Genomic DNA, 21,895 nt, shown 5'->3' with positions numbered 1-21,895 from the left:
ATCAATCAAATTGCATTGAGCTTGATGCATTGGATGATGCTAAAGAGTATCTTGCAACAAGGAGAGCCATGGAAGTTGTTGGAATCAGTACTGATGAACATGATGCTATATTTCAAATAATAGTTGTTGTATTTCATTTAAGAAATATTGAATTTGTTAGGGACTATGAAAAGGTTTATGAGGGTTTAGTTTTTTCTGATGAGATTGGTAAAGAAGCTGATCGGGATGTGTTTGTGATTAGAAAAGTTGGAAGCCATGATGATAGAGATTTAAAACAAGCTAAAAGTGTATTGCTTGTGTTAAGTATGAACTCTTTCATGAAGCTCCATATGTGTCCACAGTTTACTGTTCCTACTTTCAAAGCTACTGCATCTGATTGTTTGTGGAAGGTCCAATTTGGAAAACAGATAGCATTAGTAAGGATGAAGCCTCCACGGCCACTGTCTACAAGGGAGGCTATAGCGCATTATTATCTGTTTGAGTACATTCAAGATGACTTGATAGTTGTTCTTTTGAAAACGGTCATTGAGTCAGAGAAAATTAATGAGACTATTGATGATGGCTTCAACAATGATGTGATTCCAGAAGCAAAGGGTGTTGTGAGAATTGATTTGTTGGAAGGTTGTTATACAAAAGGTGACATCAGAAAGAAGTTATTTCCGAGCAATAGGGAATTTGGATATCAAGCTGGATTTTATGCCTTCATCCCTTATAAATTTCATTTCAAGGCAACTTATTGGCAGTGGTTTCAGACTTTATCAGAAGGCTGTAGCTTCTAAGATGAACGACGATAAAGAATTAGGCAAGGCCTTGACTGACTTGTGGTATGTTAGAATTCACGAAGCTCTATACAATACCGATGAATCAAATGTTATGGATGAGGACGAACTTAAGCAAGTTGCAACCATTTATCTTGCTGAAGAGCTTAGTCAAAGTAAACAAGATTGGGTGAAAAATACGTCTCAAAAAGGATATCTAGCTGCCTTCCCCGCATCTTGTTATTCTTATATTTCATTACTAAAACACTTTCTTCCAATCATGAACCAAGGTGGATCTTCACTATCTCTAACATACATTGCTTCAGAGAGGATTATTCCCGAATATGGTGGGGGTATGAATTTTGCTAAAGCTGCTTTAGAAAGTGATACAAGAGTGCTTGTTTTTGAAGCTAGTAGAAAGAAAAGAATCAGAGTTAATACTATACTTGCAGCTCCAATTGGAAACCGTGCTGCAAAAGCAATTGGTTATTCAAGAGAACTCAATTCTCCTATGATAGTTGCCGTTAAGGAAGCTTGTTGGAAAATGTTCTTCACCTTTCATGGATTGCTCAACTTCGTATTTGACAGAGGCAAGTTTTGGTGTGAAGGAAAGGGCTGGCAGCAAGGGATTCATATATCAGCCTTGAAGCTCTCAAGTATTTTAGTAATCACATGCTCACCAATTCCACATTACTTCAATCAATGGGATCTAGGAGGGTGGAAGCTCTTTATCAGAATGAGAACTCGGGGTCGAGTTCTTCAGAGGTGGAGGAGACTGATGTAGGAGGGTTTTATTAGTAATTTAGTAGTATTTATTATTTATCCAAATCTTAGTAATTTTCTAGAACTTTCTATTATTATTTCGTTTTATTTTATTTTGGCCCACGGGTTTGTTATTTCTATCACTATCACTATATAAGCAGAACTTATGTAGCCTAAGAGGCACACTTTTTGATTCAATAAAATTATTCGAGATTTTCTCTCAATTCTGGTGGATTCCGGAAACCCTTATTTTCAAAGGTTTGTCGCTTGCAACCCTATTTTCACAAGTTTGTCGCTTGCAAACTTGTTCTTTTCTATCTAGGTTTAGCGCTTGCTAACCCTACGCTTCCGTACTGCGTCAATGTCAATATTTGTAAAATATTTTACAATGTCTATTACCTATCTATTGTCAATATGCATTAAAGCTACAAATGTGTATATCCTTATATTGGAAACTACTACAAATTTTTATCTATTTTCTATGCTTGAAGTGAAACTTATATTTGTTGCAAGTGGATGTGTTGCAGGAACATCAGGAGGAAGCTCATGTGTTAACTGTGAACTTGTAATGAGTCAAAGAGTTTTTTTTTTTTTAAAAACAAAAATGGATTATATTACCACTGCTAAAGCAGTCCCCTCAGCACAAGATGTACCGAAAAGACTACTTAAAACGATACAAGCAGTTTAAAAAATACAACAAGTTGTCAACCAATGCCTAAACACGACAATGGATTCGACAACCACATCTGATCACCAAACATAAATACAACCCCAATGGCTTTCAGCCACCACAACGAATAATATTTTACTTTGTCTAATAATTGAACTAAGGAACTTTCTTTTTGCTTAAAAAGCCTGTTATTTCTTTCATTCCATATAACTCACATCGTGAGTAACCAAATAAGCCGAAGAAAAGATCTCCTTGATTTCAACCCGCCTGTGTAGAATGCAAAATGAGCGCCATGATTTGAGATATCACAATGATCAACACCATCAAAGCCTATCCAAGACCGCACCAAAAACCATAAAGAACCAAAAAAACTGCAAGACAAAAATAAATGTCGTGCATCTTCCACGAAACCACATCCTGACACACATAAAATGCCTCTGAATTCAATATACCACGATATGCTAAATTAGACATTGTAGGAAGTCTGTCTCGAATCAGCCTCCAAGCAAAAATAAACACCTTAAGGGGAACATGTTTGTGCCAAACCAATTCTTCGCAAAGACCATCCTGCTGCCAGGGGCGGAGCTACTCTCAAGTGAGGGGATGCACATGAACCCCCTGAGTATTAAGAATTTCTCTTACAAATCATATATAATTCCTCTATGAACCTCCTGAGTTTTAATTCTTGCACCTTACTTCTGCACCTCGGTTTTTTCCTTCTTACGGATATGCACTAGCACCAAATACACCTACCTTTTATCTACTTATTATTACTAGTTTTGTTTTATCCAGTTATTATTACCTTTTTTTAAGAGGATTATAAGATTATTACTTCGAGAATCCTAAAACAAGTAAACAAGTGAACCAACTGATAATTTTGAATTGCAATTTATACATTGTATTTATAAAACCATATGACATATGTTGTAATGAATGTTTATACATATTTATTTTTTAAAAAAAGTAATTTATAGTTTTTCATTAATAATCAAAGTCGAAATACAAAGAGGTACAACATTAAAAATACGGGGACTAGTTAAGAATGTTTATGTTTTTTGTGTGTGACAATTACTAAATTATCTTTTATTTATAGATATGTTTATGTTGATTTTTCATCTTAAAAAATAAATTGATATTATTATAATGGATATATCTAATTAATAAAGGAGTAATAAATGTATCTAGAAATTTGCATAGGTCTTATTAAGGGAGAAACAAAATCTCCGAAAAAGTCATATATTTAAGGACAAAAAGAGAGTATATATATTGTTAATTTAGGCTTTTGTATTAAACATTAATCCAGGTTAAAAATATCTGCACTCGGTCCCTATGATACACAATATAAAGAAGTCTAGTTCAAACTTGGCATTCCTCGTTTATTCATCTCAAGGGTGAAATTACGACCACTAGAATAATTGACGAATAATTTTTCTTTTATCTTGTGACCCAGGGTCCTCAATTTGCCAATGGTTCAAAAGTTTGAACCCCCTGATCTAGGATCCTGCCAATTGTTCAAATTGAATCCAAAATGATGGGTGGTGGTCGTATGACTTAAAACAACTCTCAAAGTCGAGCTTCATCTTCAAGCTCCATGCTTAATTGTGAGGTTAGAATGTTTGATTGTTGGTGTAACACCCCGTTTTTCCAACATAAATTTTTTATTAAAATAATCAGAGTAATCATCACAAATGAAATGTCACACTTCATAAAAATCATGAATGAAATAATTAACTAATTTTTCTTCAAAGTTCAATCAACATAATATTCAAAAACTTCACAGCATAATTTATTTCAACATCTAAATTAGTCTCTATCTTACTCTCTATATAAGTCTCTCATTTTCTTTTTTACTTTTTTTTGTGCATGTATTCTTTTTTTATTCCATATAGATATGGATGATAGATAGTAAGACAAGTTCTACTTCTTTAAATTAGTTTTTCTTCGGTTGCTTTTTTGTGTTTATTCTCAATTTTTTCTAGGATAATTTAGTTTTTATTTTTTATTTTTTATAAAGACTATCTTTACAATATGCTATTTGCGTTGAGTTTAGACTTCTCCATATTCAAAGAGCGGTGTGGTCACAAGTCTTGCTAATGTGCCTCTCTTCAAGTTTGTAATAGCGATAATAGTCTCGTAGTTAACACAATCTTCTGTATAAAAAAAATTCTTTCATTTATATTTTATTGTACAAGATTATTTTTATTTTATTTTATGTCATTTTATTGTACTATAATTTGCCAAATTAATGCATTTCAGGAACAACATAATTTTTTTTTATAAAAACAAAATGATATTCATTCATTTAAATCGAGATATTATATCATTCAACACCGCTAAAAACGTAAATGATGAATCTCCGAACAAACTCACAACATCCAAGTTAATAGCATACAATGTCATAATGTCTATAAAAATATATGATAAAATTAAAGTGACTGGAATATCCATGGCCTTTGGATCTGCAACGTTGACGCCCAAATCTTTGATTGAATAATTGATCTTTCGATATGAATCAAATGAACATCGCAAGAAGACGGGAAATCAAACAACGCCGTACAAGACGACGAACAATAAACCACCACACTTAGATGATGAAATCGCAATAGAAAAAAAAACCTAGATCTATGTGAAAATCACTTATTTAGATTGAAACAGAGCGAAAAGGATGAATAGTGTGATTTCAGGTCAAGAATTGTCCCAAAATCACCCCCTTAATGAAGAAAATGGAAGAGAAAACTAGGGCCGACTTGTTAGAGAGGGAGGGAAAAAGAGAAAAATTCAACCAATGTTTTTCAGGAACAACATAATGTTACTCATCTTCTACCAAATTGAACTAAGCATATTAAAATTGAATGCAATAACTTGGCTATTTAAAAAATAAATAAAGTGCTAAACCACAAATAAATTAACATCTTTGAAAGAAACAATTGTCTTGGACCTTATATTTTTTCGGTAACCATCTTTTGTATCAATGGATAATTATTCCGTTTTTCATTTCTTATACGTAGTGTTGTTAGGTTCAACTTTAATTTGTCACTTAAGAGGTTGAGCTTTATTGAATTTTTTTGTTCAAATGGTTGAGATTATGAACTATTTATTTGCCATCATCTTCATCAAATTATATATGCTTTTTAAAACCCCAATCTTTATGTCTTCTTCTCTCAAAAACCCATTAATTCGATTCATCGATTCCTTCCTAACCCTTTTTCTTTGATTGTCTCTCACCAAAACCATATATAGTCCATTCATCAATTCCACATTCTATTATCCAAACTCTTCTTCCTCTTCCATTCATCAATTCCAAATTCGAATGTCAAAATTTTATGGATTAATGAGTTGCTGCCTTTATAGAGGTAACACACACATACACCATCGCAAAATAATCTTTATCTCCATTTCCATCTACATCATCATGAGAGGAAAATCTTAAGAGGAACAAATTCTTCATCGGAACAGAAAATTATGCTCGGCAAAATTGCAGCTTTAGATTACTTGGCTCAAATCTTCATCAAATCACAGTTTGGATTACCTGGTTTGAATCATTTAAATCTAAGAAGAAGAAAAACATCTTGCTCTCCATCTAACACACATACGTCCATCAGAAGAACAAAGATTGTTAAAGATAATTATTGTTTCTCTTTTTAATAAATTTGAAGTGATAAATTAGTAATTTATTAAAACCGTTTTATCCTTGAACATACCAAGTAACAAAAATACTTAACAAATTGTTACTTTTGTGGATAAATGTGACAGGGAAATGTTAAAAACTATACGGTGTTTAGATTAACGAAAGTTTTGGTTTTAAAAATTAGGATTTATAGGTTTTATTGCTTAGTTGGAGTTCGTGTTTGTGTTTTGATGAACCTTAACGAGTGCCTTCGGGACACACTTTAAACCTTTTAAAATAAGCAATTACATTCTTTAAAAAAGTCAAATGTTTCGATTTCCAATGCATTGATTAACACACATTTTCATAAATACTTACTACTTATGATCCTTAAAGAGCTCCGGGAGCACTTGATTGAGTAATAATGTCATAGTCAATGAATTAAGTTTGAAAAATGAACTTATGAAATTATGTTAATTTTTTTACTTTTTATAAGTGTAATTATTTTTTAAGAGGACAAACCATCCAATTAAATACGAGAATTTTTTTATAGAGACTGAATAATACAGTCGAGTCAACCGATTCAATATGATTCATGGAGTTTGAACATGACTTAATGGTTCAAAAATGTTGAAGAAAAGACACTAGTCACGAAATTAAGGAGGAGGGGATATTATTGTAATTTTGGTAGTAATTTTCCATTTCTTCCTGAACACGTTTCTGTCTCTTTTCCTTACAAAGCAACTGAACCAATTTCTAACAAACAAGGACAATACTGATCAGTACGAGAGAGGCCAATGAAAAGCAACGTATTACACTACCACTACCCATGATTTCCACTAAAAAAAATCAGAAGATTTTCGTGACTTTTCTACCCGTACTACATAGCATTGCTGTTTCTAACAAACCCCTTCTTTATTTTTGAACGATCTAACAAACCCTTCTTCTTCCTCTTCTTCTTCTTCTTCTGGTTCAATACTCGTTTTCATTTCATTTTCCACCTTTTTGATTTTTTCGATTCAACCCTAATCCCAATAACAATGATTCAAATCCTAAAAAAATTATCATTCACCACCACCCGTTCCCCCACCATTCCCCACCGCTTGCTAAACCCCACCACCACCGGTTCCCCCACCATTTCCCACCGCTTGCTAAACCCCACCACCACCTGTTCCCCCACCATTCCCCACCGCTTGCTAAACCCCACCACCATTCCCCACCGCTTTCTAAACCCATTTCGTTATTTCGGCGTCAATAACTTCACCACTGTGAAGTGGTCTAAACGAAAACCACCAGAACTGATCAAAGACGGTAAACGTAGATACGTTATGACCGAACTGGAAACAACGTTACCATCTCTGAGATTTACGGGAAAATCACTTTATCCACCGGTGGGAAAATCTGTGGTGGTTGTGGAGTCTCTTGATAAAGCAAGAACCATTAGAAGTTATCTTGGTGGCATGTATGAAGTTCTTTCATGCAATGGACTTGTAATGGACTTGGATCCAGGTCAAAATTCTGCGAGTCTGGACAATGATTTTTGTTTGTTTTGGGAAATTTCAAATTCATCCCAAACTCGTGTGAAGAGGATCTCTGCTGCACTTAAGGGGTACGTAAATTATCACTTCCACTTAAGATAAAATTAATGTTAAATTGCTCTTAAGTTGTTTTTATAAGCTATATTGGAATTGGAATTGTTTTTAACTTTAGTTGTTTTGCTTAATTCATTTTATATTGTGCTACAGGGTCAACAATCTTATCTTTGCATTTGATCCTAGCCCTGAGGGTGAGACTATTGCTTGGCAGATTATCCATATTTTAAGAAAAAAGCATAGATCTCTGCAGGAAGATATCCTTCTCGCTAGAGTGGTTTTCAATGAAATTACTGAACAATCCATTAAAGCTGCTTTGCAAGAACCTAGAGAGATTGACATGAATTTGGTAAATTCTTACCTTGCAAAGAGGGTCATTGATTTTTTATTTGGGTTTAACATTTCCCCGTTAGTACTGAGGAAATTACCAAGTTGCAAATCCCCTAGAAGATTTGAATTCCCTGCTCTTTCTCTTCTATGTGATAGAGAATCAGAAATTAACTCATTTAGATCCAGGGAATATTGGACACTGTACCCCCAATTGCAGAGAACAAACAGGGATCTACCATTTCGGACCCTACTCACACATATTGATTCAAGGGAATTGAATAAGTTTTCAGTTGCTTCTGTTGAAGAGGCAAATGAGATTCAAAGCAGAATATACTCTGCTCAGTTTCAGGTCATTGGTATTACAAGATCAAAAATTTCTAAAATGTCTCCCACGCCTTATTCGACTTCAACTCTTCAGCAGGATGCAGCAAGAATATTGAATTTCTCTTCGAGTATCACAATGAAGGTTTTCATGTGGAATTATGATTTAATTTTGTTTACATGTTTAATTTTCTAGAATTACTTTTATCATTAATCTTGATTGAATTATTAATGCAGATTGCTCGGAAACTCTATGAGGGAGTTAAATTCCATAAGAATATCCGAGCCGGTCTGATAACGTGCTTCATAACTGACGGACTTCATGTAGGTTCACATACGTGGATGACATCTATATATATTTAGAGTGTATTTCTGTCAATGCAATAATTTTGTTTGTTGAAAACCGTTTCTATCTTTGACACTTGGAGTTTTGTTTACTAGATCTCTGAGGAAGCTGTTTCGGATATTCGATCCGTTATCATTCAAAGGTGACGTGTGCTTCTTCATACTTCTTTTTAATTTGCTCATGTTTGCAACAGGAACTTCAATACTACTGAATATACAATCAATTCATTCGTATGCATCGTACTATATGTTTTTTGTTTATAAAGATGTTTCATATATTTGTTGCATAAAATTAATATTGCATTTACTTTCTTATACATATGTTTCATATATGTGTGTATAGTTTTGTTCTATCTATTTTTAATACGTTAGTTTTTACTTCTTTTCCCTATCAATTTATTTATTTTTTTTAAATTTGAATTCTTATTTTCTGGTTTAAACAAATTTTAATTTTTCTTCCATGAGCTTAAATTTACTGGGTGCAGGTACGGACAAAATTTTGTTGCACAAAGTCCACCGGAGAACGTTATAAAGGTGAAAAATGCACTAGAATCCCATGAAGCCATCAGACCTACTGACATACGCAAGTTACCATGTATGTAATAAGTTATGCGTTTTTTTTTTTTTTTTTTAATAAATGTTTTAGTTCAATGATGAACTAAGTGCCATAGCTAACAGCATTGCTTCTTAATGACTTGTCAGCGATGCTGGCTGGGGTGTTAGATAAAGAATCTTTGAAGCTATACACACTGATTTGGTTCAGAACAATCTCATGTCAGATGGAACCGGCTATTCTTGAAAAGGTTAGAATACAAAATATCCATCAAGAAAAAGTATAGTATGTTTTTTAACTAGTTTTTTTTTTTTTGTAAAGGGTGTTTATAAAAATAAACCCATCTAAAATAAAGTCCTGTGTTAAGCAAGTTCCCTTTAAAATTCTAGGATTCCTTTCCAGTTATAAACACTAAAGAAATGCAACAACAGAACATGCCTCGAAATTTGGCCTCTTTGTGGAAAGCAAAACCTCTAAAATTAGTTAAGATCCAAAAAACCAAACAGTTTATTCCAAAAGGAAAGGAAGCAGCTGAATAATAATGCAAAAAAGAGATCTGAAATTTTTAGAGACAGACCCCCAACACTCATAAATTTATAAACAAGCTTATTTAATCATATCCCTTGATTAAAGTGATTATAGCAAAACCAAATAATTTACATAAAGAAAAGAAAGTATGAAGTTCACCAAACTAATGATACTCAATAATATTCAACATGTGCGTTGTGTTATCATATCAGTAACACCTTAGTTTTTTTATTCTTTAGCTTTTCATGTATCGTATTTTTGGGTTATTCGATTTGAGGTGTGATGTTTATCTTTCTCTCACTCATCTTTATTGGGTTCAACTTCCTCTGTTGTATGGAACCTTGCTTTATAAAAGGAAAAAATGTTTCTTGGTAAATTCAATTTTTTTTTTTACCATATTTCCAGGTCTACTATTGTTAGATTGTGTCTGTCCTAAATAAAGATCTTTAACATAATATATGATCTTGAAATACAGCTTGTGTTCATTTAAAGTTCAAGTGCTTCGATCTGATATTATTATTCTTGACCAGCTATGTTTCCTAATGTTTTTTCTGGTTCCAGATACAAGTTGATATTGGAAATTCTGATCAGTCTATCCTGTTACGGTCTGCTAGCTCAAGGGTCGAGTTTCCTGGGTACCGGACAGTTTTTACGGTACGGTTAGTTCTTGCAGATACGTTACTTTGTGACTTGATGCTATTTAGCCTCGTGATAGTTTGTAATCATTCATATACCTGTTCATTGCGTTTTACAAATAATGGGTTTTATTTGTTTATTAGACTTGAGCTTATTATTATTATTATTATTGTTATTGTTGTTGAGATATTATAATTATGATTAATAGGATAATTTTTATATCCTGATTTTATTTATTTAGTTTTCCTTTCTCAGTTGATTCTTTCCCTAGTTCTTGGGATTGATTAGGAGACCCATGTGTATATATATTTGTACATTCCCCTAATATAATATACACAGTAATTTTAATTCAAGCATTATTATGATATATGTTAATTTCCATCAGGTTAATTGTTGTTAATTTGTTATAACTTTTATTATTTAACAATGGACTATGGTATTATTTTCAGTTTATGTACCTGTTAGCTGCAACCGGGCAAATAACTATGATAAGTAGATTTCAAATTTAAAGCTTGTGGAGAAATAAATTTTGAAGTTTTGCCATATGTTTCAAAGTATATACATTAGCTATCTAAAATGATGTATTGACCTTGAGCGTTATATCAAATATTGAAGCTTAAAATGATTTGCCAAGATTTTCCGTGTTGTTTGCTATATTTATGCCGAAGTTACTCTAGAGTCTCCACATCCAATTTTTATACTGAAGTGTAGAGACGCATTTGGTTCTATGTTGTGTTGTGCATTACTTGATAAAAGAGACTTGCAAGATTCAATGTAGTTTACATTGGATTCAATATGAATTCGATCCTTTCTGATTAATCATGCGAGGCTGTGACACAATTTTGTTTACGACCATTTTTTTATGTTCCTGTAAGGACTAGTGCTTCAAAACGTACAAGCTCTAGGTCCACAAATGGTTCTGTATCTTCATCAATTTAAGCTGAAGTAGAGAATACTCGCATGTCCCTTTAAAAGAGTAGGACAGTAAAACTGATTCCCGACTTATGTATGGTTCTTTTTCACTCCCAGGGCATTGTCACCGAAGATGGACAATATAGAGATAGTGACGATTCCAATCATGATCTAGCTTTTGGCATTGAAGAGGGACAATATAGAGATAGTGACAGGTCCAATCATGATCTAGATTTTGACATGCTAAGTTCTGTGAAGGTAACATTTCTTGAAATTTATTATTGTTTATGCTATTTAAAATTATTTCACGCCTGCCAGTCCGTGCCTTGTTAATTTATTTGTCTACACTGCTTTTATTGGATTCCTTATGTTGTTTTGCCAATGGCCATTGGTTTTTTAAAAGGACAGTCTTGGCATATATACAGATAAGACAACAAGATACCTTGTAAAATGTAAATTGCAGTAGTTTCTTGTCTTCAACATATTTATTTTTTTTATTTTTTTTATTTTTCTACTTGGGGAAAGCCAACTTTTCTAAAAGCTTTTGTCGTTAGGTGGAGGCTAGATAATGAAACTTTGCCTCTAACCTTCCTCATGCAATAGCCTTTGGATTTAAAGTTTGTCTATCTAGAAGTCCTTTTTACCTTGTGCAGAAATTAAGCTTTATTTGAAAGAACGGGGCAGCAAATATTGAACTCTCATCACCTAGTCAATAGGTTATAGGAGGACTTAATTGCATGTCAAGGATTAAAATCATTTATGGGGTAGAAAAATGTACATATCAACTGGAAATGGTCTTGCACCATTCCTAGATTAAAACTAAGAGTGGTGCTATATGGCACGACACCCTTTGGACACGCACGACAATATACAACACGCCATTTGCTTTGTTAAAACAAACATCATTTAAAGGTCAAAATGCCAAAAAGGAGTATGGTGAATACAACGCCAAATATTTAACAGCAACGGCCTAAGTATTTGTATTTTTCCCAGTACAAATGCCAAAGCATTATAGTAATAAGAGAAATACCATCAGACAAGACAAAGCACACACTCATACTTGATTTGGAGATGCACCCCACAAGATATAGTAAGCGTTATTCGTGCAAATAAGACGACAAATATGTCGTGCACTTTAATATTCCCCTAAAACTAATTCCTGCTTCCTTTCTTTGTTTTTTTACACAATTACTCTTCATTTATGCTTCCGTATTTATTAATGCAACAAATAACGCAACACCTTTCCCTTCATTGACTTTGACTTTTGTTATATAGAGAGAGGACGTGTTTCATGTTGTTCAAATTGAGGCGGGTCAACACCATTCCCAACCTCCACAACGTTACTCCGTAGCATCATTGGTAAGTCTTTTTGTGTCCTTCGTTATTCTTGGAGGAGTATTATAGACCATGACTGCACTAATTTCAGCTGGTTACTCTTTTGTTGTATGTAGAATTGATGGTTGATATTGGAATCAGTGTTGTTAAATATCTGGTATACCGGCGCTATATCGCTATTTCGCATCGGAATTCAGGGTAGACGATACGAAACCGGATACGATTTAGCAACTTAGATATTTCCAAAATATCGGCGAGATTGCTCAAATCTGGTATATCAGTCATGACATGCATATCAGAATTCTGCAACTTTTAGCTTGTATCTTTTAATGTATTTTTTATGATAAAGCCCAATACTATATTTTATTCTAAACTGGTGGGTTGGTCAAATTGGTAGGCCCAATATAATAGTATAAAACCTAAAACTTATGATGATCTTGTCTTAGTAGAATCAGAAGCAGAGTTTGAGGACATCGATTCAATTGAAGAAGTTGAAGGATATGCCTCTGCTATCTGAAAATGAGGATAAATGATTATGTTGGGGAAGAGTAGAATAATTAGATCTTTTATTACTAGTTAGAAATTAGAACTACCAATTATTAGTTGTTTTGAACTATTTAAATTTTGAGTTTTAAGTCACTTTTAATTTGTTTTTATGGCTTTCTTCATTAATGTATGCAATTATGCATTATCATGCTTTATTAGCTGTTTAAACTATTGTGATTTTGAGTTTTATATCAAGTCATTTTGAATTTCTGTTTATGTAGTTTTTTATTTCCGCATTTTAAATTTCTGTTTACGTAGCTTTTATCTTTGTGTAGCATGATTTATTTTATATATTATTGTTTATTTGAACCATTTTGTGCCTTCCTCTATTTTCCCGCTACACTATCTGCTATTTTTAATATCGGGTTTTTGGCGATCCAATATTTTCCATAATCCGATATTAATAACACTGATTGGAATCCTACCAACGGGCTATATATTATTAATAGATATGTATTGCATTTCAATTTCTTGATTTGTAGTATAATTGGTCTTAATTAATGAACAACACCCACTTCTTTTAATCGGAGCAGTACCTGATTCAGTTCAATGGGGAACTTCATATTCTATTAATGCTTGCCTTTTGTTTATTGGATCTTCTTTTCCTTCTAACAATGTACTTTTATAGTTGCTTATTAAAACATCACAAACTTGCATCTCAACCGAAGATAGAAAAATGTGCAGATTGAGATACTGTTAAAAACATATTGATCATGTGGTTGGCTGTTAACTAGTGACAGTTCCTCAATCTTTATAACATATGCTGTCAGCTTGTGCACATACAGGCTACATTTAGAGTTTTGTTACGATGAACTCGTTTCTCGACTTCCTGTTGAACTATATGTATGGCAACATATGCATATATTGAGTTCTTTATCTTGTAAATATCTGTGATTTATGATTTTAAATACGATATCTGAAATAAATAGATCTATTGCTACATGTTGAGTTCAACATGCACCGGAGCTCTTCAAAAGATATGCTTTGTGATGTCAAGGAGGAGATACATAGCTTTTGTTTCTTTTGCTTGTCTGTTTTGTTTTCTTATGTTAGGACTTCCCTTATGATATTTGCATGTCATAGGTTAATAAGCTTGACGAAATTGGGATCGGAAGAGCGGCATCATATGCACAAACATTACAAGGATTGCAGGTATTTGACTTGGAGACTGTCTAATGGCATAACTATGCTGTGTCTTTTCTATCTTATATCACCTCAAGGCTAACAATTAAGTTAAAAGTCAATGAAACAAGGAAGCAGCTGATCAAAGATAATTATAGACGTTCTCATACTTGATTTATCTGAAGAGTTTTCCCTTACCCCTCATCCTTGGGTCTCTATCATATCTCAAATGATGTGGGACTCTCGACCCTAAGTGCCATCAAAAGCCAATGAAACAAGGAAGCAGCTGGGCAGTAAAAAAAGTAGAATATGATGAAAGAACATGATAAAACAAGAAAATAAGCCTGCTGGTGAAAAAGAACAATAAACCAGTAAAAAAGAAACATGATAACTGACTAACAGCTGTCAGTAATCTACAAGAAAATAAAGCCTTGTCGATAATTTATATTCTCTCTCACAACGGAAACTGTATAATCATAGAACTTTGCTTATTGTCTTGTCCTTTTTATATAATGTAAGAAGGCTATGGAACTTAAGCAGCAGTTGGTTAGAGCTACACGTGTAGTTTGTATGTTAACCATAAGTTAGTGATTTGCTTAGTAAAATGCATTGATTTCACTGCTTTATAAGGTTGAAGTTCCAGGCCAAACCGAGGCACCTGGACATAAGAGAAACCTTCAGGATATATTACTAGATCCGACCAAACCCTATTCCCACTAGCTGAGGTCGGATATATGAATCATATGACATTATGATGTCTTGTTATGGATCAAAATAAAGCAACACAAAAACAATTTATCAATAAACTCACGTCATACTTTGTGACTTCCAATTTTATCTTTGTTGAGTTGTTGTGACACAGTAATAGTTAATCTATTGGAACGATATTTTTCCAAGAGTTAAGAAACCGACTTTCTGTATCCTCCCTCCCAAAACTATATTTTGAGTTACCTTGTGGAATTTGTCTTGTTGCCACTGTTTCCCACTCTTTATTTCATCATGTTTACTGCATCCTGCACATAAATTTTAAGGCACCGCATGCGTTAATGTTTTAATATCAGTTTGATTATGAGTCTTCATTTGTTTGTTGTTTCAGGATGGAAACTACGTGAAAGTAAAAAACTGTGTTCTTACTCCCAAATTTCGTGGCCGTGCGGTAAGCTTTGGGCTTGTGGTTCTGAAATTATTGTTTGTTGGGATGAAAATACTAGTTCTATTGTTCTACTATGTTATTAATACGCTGCAAAAGAAGACTTTAAGTGATGTTGGTCTTGCTTATAGTAGCTTGAACTTTTGGAGTCAAATGATTTATATCTTTTCTCTCTGTAGTTTTTTCCTTACTATGCATACTACAGACACACTAATTTCAAACTACAACACTTATACATATTCACAGATATATTCCTTTGAATTATGCTAATCATTATTAAATGCAATTTATCTGATATATGATTTGTTTTGTGCTCCTTTTACCATTGTCTCCAGTTATATATTTTTTTCTTCCTTTTTTCTTTTGTCTGTCCATACATTTTAAAACAAAATAAATAATTATGTATTCATTTGATTGATCATTTTTGTGGTAACATTTCTCCTGTTACCTTTATTGTATCATGCGGAAATAATGTGTATATGCTGTCTTTTATTGGGCCCATGAAAGAAATCCGAATCAAGCCAGCTTGAACCCTTGTCATCTGCTTCACTGTTTTCCATATTGGTTTAGGAAATGAGATTAGAAAGCCTGGGTGAATTTGCATAATAACAACTTAAAAATATTTATGCATTCCTCACTATTCTCATAGGGCAATAATCCATCTCTCTCATCAATGAGCCTTAGATATTTAATTCCCTACAAATCTCTTCCGCTCATGAGATGCACGTATTATGAATTAAATTGGCGAGTCCTTTTGGTTTCATATTGTAATTGACGAGTCCTTTTTCAGATATCTTAGAAATGAGATTTCTTGTAACTTATGAGTTTTATGTCGTTTTTGGGTCATATTTAGGTGTCTGCTTTTTTATCACATCATTTTTCAGAGGTTACAGACTACAGTTCCACTGCTGCCATGGAGTTTGAGGTATATATTACAATCGTGTATTTTAGATCACATTTCTTTTAATATGCAAAAACATTTCTTGGGAATAGTATTTATATTCCTTACATATTTTGGCAAAATATTCTCAGGTATCATTGGTTCCCAGAAATCTATTTTACTCATGGACTCCACGACGAATATGTTTTCACACTTTCCCTTTTTTTCATTCCCGTTAAGGGGTGGGAATTTTGTATTGTCGTGGCAATAAACATTTTAGAACTCAACAAACTTTAACTTTCTACTTTCACATCATATTTTCTCAACCAATATAAATTTTAAAAATATTCTTAGGAATATTATATATTTAGCAAACATATATAAATTTTACTTCGGAGTTAGTTGTGAATCTTTCTAAAGCTGTATGTTTGTGCTACTATTGCAGTGGTAATGTGGCACCCAAGATTGTTTACTTCCATTTTGTATTTTTAAATTTTTAATTGAGTCCTTGCCTACCATTTCTATAATGAAAATGTATCTCATATTTTATTCAGCTTGATAATGTTTCTGCTGGAACCACCAATTGGAAAAGCCTTGTTCGTGATTATTCGACACGGTTTAAAACATGTTGTGAGCGTACTTCTAATGTTCATATTCGCCAGGTGTGTGTGGGTTCTCTCTTTTTGCTCAATGCTTTGCCATTTTGGGGTCTCAAATTATGTTTTTCTTGGTATGCTTTCTTTTTAATGTTGTCTATCCACCTTGTATGTTTGCATATGCTTGTTAATATGACTATGATAGACTGGAAGCAAAATGCGCTCTGCATGTTTTTTTATCTTATCTACTAATGAATGATTTTTATACTTACAGGTTGAAGAGATGTTACAAAACAAATTTGCGGATTATTTATTTGGTTCACTCCCAGACCAGAGTCGGTTGTGTCCAAGGTAAATTATGCCACGTTGTGGTTGGAAATAGTTAAATATTAATATCATCATGCGTGCCACACCCTCATTATGCTATGTTTATGCTGCAGTACTTTTGTGGTAAAAGAGATGATCACATGATAAGTGTGCATACTCTACTGTTGGAATGTTAAAGTTTAAGAATTTAAATGCTTATTGGTTATGAAACTTGGTTGACATTCCGTAATCCGTTACTGTTGGTATTTGTTGACCCTGAGGAATATATTATATGAATTCATTTTATAATGTTCTAGGGTAAAATTTGTGTAGGGATGATTTGTTAATTGAATTCATTATATTGGTGCCTGGATTGTTTCTCAGATATTCTCCTGATAAATTCTTATTTGACTTGTTTTAGTTGTATGGAAGGCACACTGACATTTAAAGTACGTAGACTTAGTGCTGCTGGCTACTGTATAGGCTGTGATCAACATCCTAGGTGCACGTAAGTGTTATGCTAAATTTTTGGTTTATAAGTTCTAAGTTATAGCTTAACTGTTGTGTGATTTCACACAATGGTGAACTTGTATGCCACTATACACATTTTGAAGAATGGCGGTTATTATGTTCTCTTATCAATGCAAATAAATAATGAGGTTTGACGTGCAAATAACTATTTGACTTTAAATAGTCAAAGCGTCTAGTTGCACGAGCTTTTGATAATCTTACATTTCATATATGCTTACTTCTACTTAAATGAAAAGCTCGTAGAAGCAAGAATATATGAAATGTTAGATTATCAAAAACATTAATTCTAGATTTTAGAGGTGTGAAAATTGGAATGCCAAACCATACCATAAATCAAACCTTCAACTATCCGTGGGTCTATCATACAAAATGACATGCAATGTTGTCAAACACGAGATCCTATGAAGCATCGGGAGGGGCTGAAGGACTGTAACTTAGAGGATTGTAATGTTGTTCGTATGATCCTACCTAAAATCCGTTCAGATTCACGGAAAACAGAGTTTCTTCTTGCAGTCGCTACGATAGCAAAATCTGGACAAAAAACAGCATAGCAGAACATTTTTAATGACTAACACAACAGACCGAAACAAATTTACAAACTGCAAACAAAAAATACCAACAAAACAGAAAGTACAAACTGATCAATACTCTAATAGGGTAATACCTTTCATGAAAAATATAATAGAATTTCAGCCTGTGGTTTGGGTTTATATTGAGATGGGTGAAGACCTCTGGAGTCCTTGGTGTAAATTGGATTGAGAATTGTCCAACAGAAGTAGAGACCAATAAAGCTATAGGCCAAACCAAGCAATGGTAAAGGTAGATTTAGAATTTCCCAATTGAAGTAGAGGCCGATAAAACTACATGCCAAGCCAAGCTATTTAAAAGAGCTTAGTTTTGAATGGTTTGCCATTAGACACGGTTCACAAAAATACATAATAGTCTCTTTTGAATCATATAGCGGATCTCTGGGAAAATCCTTTTCTTGTTACTGCTATATGCTCTTATGAGAGCAGCCTCATTTATTGTAAGCATCATATTAATTGTACATGGTACTTTTGAACTGGTTGTTTTTTATGCTAATGCTTTGATTAGTATTTTTTGTGATTCAAAGAATGCATTTAGTATATTCCATTACTTCTAAAACTTTATAGCCATTAGACATTTTATGTATGTAATAGTTTAACTCTCAGGGTCATATATAAATATTGAGGCTGCTATTTTTCTTGTCCTCATAACAGCAGTTTTGCCTTGTGAAACACATCATTGTTGAAATTACAAATTTATGAGTGGTACTTGTGATTTCTAAAAACAGGTACACTGGGAAAACATTATATAGTGACGAGGAGGAGGAAGATACACCTCAGCCAAACACTATAAGAGAGGAACCAAAGGTTTGCTTAACCTTGGCTCGATTTTATGTTTTTATGGACTGGCATAATTTGACTTGTTTGAAATGCTAAATGGCTGCCTATTCTGTTAGATATCTTGGCACAAATGTTTCTGTTCATAAGAAATTATTTTTTTCTGTTTATAAAATTCATAAGATATTGTAGTTTCATTTTTTGTTATTTATCAAGATTTTACTTTCTTTCTGTCTTGGCAACCACATGCTAAATAAGAATTTAAGTAAAAGCATTAGTGGTAAGAAAAAAAAATATACAATATTGCTCTTTGTTAACTTATGTCTTTGGTTTTGGAGCATATTCTTGGATGAAAATAGGCATAGAAACAGTTCAAGCAAAGCCTCGAGTCAAATGAAACCAGGCCTACTTAATACTGGCATGTGGGGCCGGGGATTAGGATTTAACCTGGGTATAGTGTCACCATATTTTGTTCGGGTATAGTGTCACCATATTTTGTTCGGGTCTGCCTAGAATGACATGGTTTGAATTTATGAACCAAACTGAGTAGAAGATGGGCAGCAGGGCCATAAGTAAATGAGGTTTGTTTGAGGGGTTTCACTGGATGAAGATAGTGAGAGAGGGCTGGGTTAAGTGCTATGGATCAACTTTTATTAGACATTTATGGTGTGTTTTGCCCATTTTAAGTGACGGAAAAGCATCACACGTGTGTTTTATCCAATTTAACTGCTGATTTTGTTTCCTCTTTACAATTTTGCAGAGCATGACAAATTCGTTGGCAAGTATTGCACGAATGAATGTAAATTTACACTCCTTTCCGATCCATGAAAATACTGTCACTTTGAGCTGCCCATCATCCGGCCCAAGTAAAAAATGCTATGTCTATCTTGTGCCTGTTGTACATACCAAAGAGGTATTTTGGTTTTTATTTTTTATTTTTTACTGCAAATAGAAAATCAAAATCAACTTACATTTTATTAATTTTATGCAGAAGTCAAGAAGAGACGTGGAAACTGCATTGTATCATTTGCGACCTCAGTCGGTGTTCCTTGAATGTTATTTGGAACCCAAATTTTATTCATACTTCCATGTAAATTGTTTTAATTATTAATATTTTTTATTTAACTTTTAACAAATATATAACAGAATTTTAAGTTGTTTTATGTAATTATTAATATAGGAGGGCTGTGAACAAGGGTATGCCTTTAAGATTGCGAAAGCATTGGAGATGGAAATCATTTTTGGCGATATCTGCGACCGTGTAAGATTTATTTATTTATTTTTTTTATAATTTTAGAAATGAAATTTATTTGTTATTGATTTATTTTTTTAAACCTTTTTAATCGTATGACAGAGCTTGAAGACATGTGAAGATAGAAAGTTAGATGAACTACGTCTGAGATACGGATTTGAAAAAGACAATGTAAATTTCTCTACTTTGTTCTTGTTAAAATATAGAAAGTGATAGAAACTGAGAATATCTCAGGGAATGAATTTCTAATTTAGCATTTTATTCTCTATTGTTACAACGAGTTTTAGTATAACACAACAACTCTAACTACCTAAATTCTCAACTCTAATGTTTTTCTTTGTAGGATATGGAGTTGAGAGATATGGCTCATGATATGGCTTTTTACGACGTCCGAGACTTGTAAGTTTAGTGTTTAAAATTAATTTTTATAATAAGATAAATTGATACTGTATAAATATTTGATAATTGGTTTGTTGTTGTTTAAGAATTATGATAACAAGGCTCTGGGACCATGCTAAAACTCGGAGTTCCATTGTAGCGATTGTTGGAGAGGATCATATATATGGCATGCGCCATTATTGGAGATTGATGGTAATGTTGAAGTCTGATGGAAACTTGTCTAAATTATTTTATACAATAGCTCTTCCTCCTAGGAAGTCTTTACAATTGTAGGCATATTACTAACATGCTTTTTTTTATTCTTTTTAATTTTACTAGGAACTCGGTTCCTCAAGAGTACTTAAAGAGGCTGCGAAATATGAAGAATACATAAGACAACATCAGCCGCCTACTCAGTTGAACCATTTTTAACAAGAGCTTCATATGAAGAATACATTAGACAACATGCTTTGACTGCACAATGAAATGGTATTTTTTTCTTTTTTGGTAACAATGAAATGGTATTTCTTGAAGTACAAAAGTTTACAAGCGTGAACTACGAAATTTATATAGATAAATAACATCTATACTTACTGAGTTTCAAGTAAATCTAAACAAACAAAGGGTTTATAGAGAGATTGGATCAAAATGATTGCTCTTTCTTCAAATCTACTTTTTGATTTTCCATTTATGGGCTGTGCGAGGCGCAGTTTTAATGACTTCATAATAATTCGATTCAAGCTTTCCTTTATTCCAAGCTTTGACAAATTCTGCAAGCAACTCACATAAAACACATTCTTCTCTTCTTTAAGCCAGGTAGCAAACTCAATATTCTTCATCTTCTTCCTTTAAATCATCATCTTATTTATTTGAATCTTCATTATCTTCTATCAATAAAAATAAAAAAACTATAAAAATATGACTTTTGCGGGTTTTGATTTTTGTTTTTAAAAGAAGTTTTGAGATAAATATAACATAGATTCATAATATTTGAAAAAAAAAGGTCTTGTTATTGAGTGTTACGAGACACTCTTTAATGATTCTAACATAAGAAATTACTCCCTCCGGTCCTTATTATAAGAAAAAGTTGACTTTTTAGGTTCATAGAATAATTAATGTATCTTATTGTAAATATAGACTAGATATATCACTTATACAATGAACCAAAAAAGTTAATTGTTTCTTATAATAAGGACCGGAGGAAGTATTATATAAAAAAGTTAAATATTTTAATTGATTGTGAGACCAAAATAAAAACTTGAAATTATTTGAGGGACCATTGGATCAAATAAGCTAAAAGAAAAAGAAAAAGAAAAAATATTTAACCCTAAATTAACTTTGCTTTAACGCTATATCTGCAGCTCACTAGGGTTGTACTTGTATCCCGATTCCACAGAAACGGTACAAACAAAATATCTTCT

General features: G+C 33.0%; 2 protein-coding genes across 2 annotated transcripts; both read left to right on the top strand.

Annotated features, from left to right (window-relative positions):
• The first annotated feature begins 6,837 nt into the window (after nt 1-6,837).
• On the top strand, nt 6,838-18,943 carry LOC120578381 (DNA topoisomerase 1). Its single transcript, XM_039831065.1, has 16 exons — nt 6,838-7,406; nt 7,543-8,185; nt 8,278-8,364; nt 8,482-8,528; nt 8,871-8,980; nt 9,088-9,188; nt 10,028-10,120; nt 11,132-11,272; nt 12,290-12,373; nt 13,979-14,047; nt 15,114-15,173; nt 16,021-16,092; nt 16,602-16,709; nt 16,918-16,994; nt 17,371-17,457; nt 18,796-18,943. The coding sequence occupies exons 1-16, from the start codon at nt 6,838-6,840 to the stop codon at nt 18,941-18,943; spliced, it is 2,496 nt and encodes an 831-aa protein (XP_039686999.1).
• A 666-nt stretch (nt 18,944-19,609) lies between these two features.
• On the top strand, nt 19,610-21,015 carry LOC120578073 (uncharacterized). The gene is made up of 7 exons (XM_039830148.1): nt 19,610-19,757; nt 19,836-19,934; nt 20,025-20,105; nt 20,199-20,267; nt 20,440-20,495; nt 20,582-20,687; nt 20,814-21,015. The coding sequence occupies exons 1-7, from the start codon at nt 19,638-19,640 to the stop codon at nt 20,904-20,906; spliced, it is 624 nt and encodes a 207-aa protein (XP_039686082.1). The 5' UTR covers nt 19,610-19,637; the 3' UTR covers nt 20,907-21,015.
• The last annotated feature ends 880 nt before the right edge of the window (nt 21,016-21,895 follow it).

The sequence above is a fragment of the Medicago truncatula genome, chromosome 2 (assembly GCF_003473485.1).
Source record: "Medicago truncatula cultivar Jemalong A17 chromosome 2, MtrunA17r5.0-ANR, whole genome shotgun sequence".
NCBI classification, from domain to species: Eukaryota; Viridiplantae; Streptophyta; class Magnoliopsida; order Fabales; family Fabaceae; genus Medicago; species Medicago truncatula.
This window is presented reverse-complemented; position numbering and strand designations above follow the sequence as displayed.

What these genes read in the sequence shown, in the direction of transcription:
- LOC120578073 (XM_039830148.1), top strand. Translation starts at nt 19,638, where the DNA reads ATGAATGTAAATTTACACTCCTTTCCGATCCATGAAAATACTGTCACT. An exon ending in AATTTTATTCATACTTCCAT is followed by an intron (nt 19,935 to 20,024) that starts GTAAATTGTTTT and finishes TTATTAATATAG; the next exon opens with GAGGGCTGTGAACAAGGGTA. An exon ending in GCCATTATTGGAGATTGATG is followed by an intron (nt 20,688 to 20,813) that starts GTAATGTTGAAG and finishes TAATTTTACTAG; the next exon opens with GAACTCGGTTCCTCAAGAGT.
- LOC120578381 (XM_039831065.1), top strand. Translation starts at nt 6,838, where the DNA reads ATGATTCAAATCCTAAAAAAATTATCATTCACCACCACCCGTTCCCCC. An exon ending in ACATGCTAAGTTCTGTGAAG is followed by an intron (nt 11,273 to 12,289) that starts GTAACATTTCTT and finishes TTTGTTATATAG; the next exon opens with AGAGAGGACGTGTTTCATGT. An exon ending in GTTACTCCGTAGCATCATTG is followed by an intron (nt 12,374 to 13,978) that starts GTAAGTCTTTTT and finishes TGCATGTCATAG; the next exon opens with GTTAATAAGCTTGACGAAAT.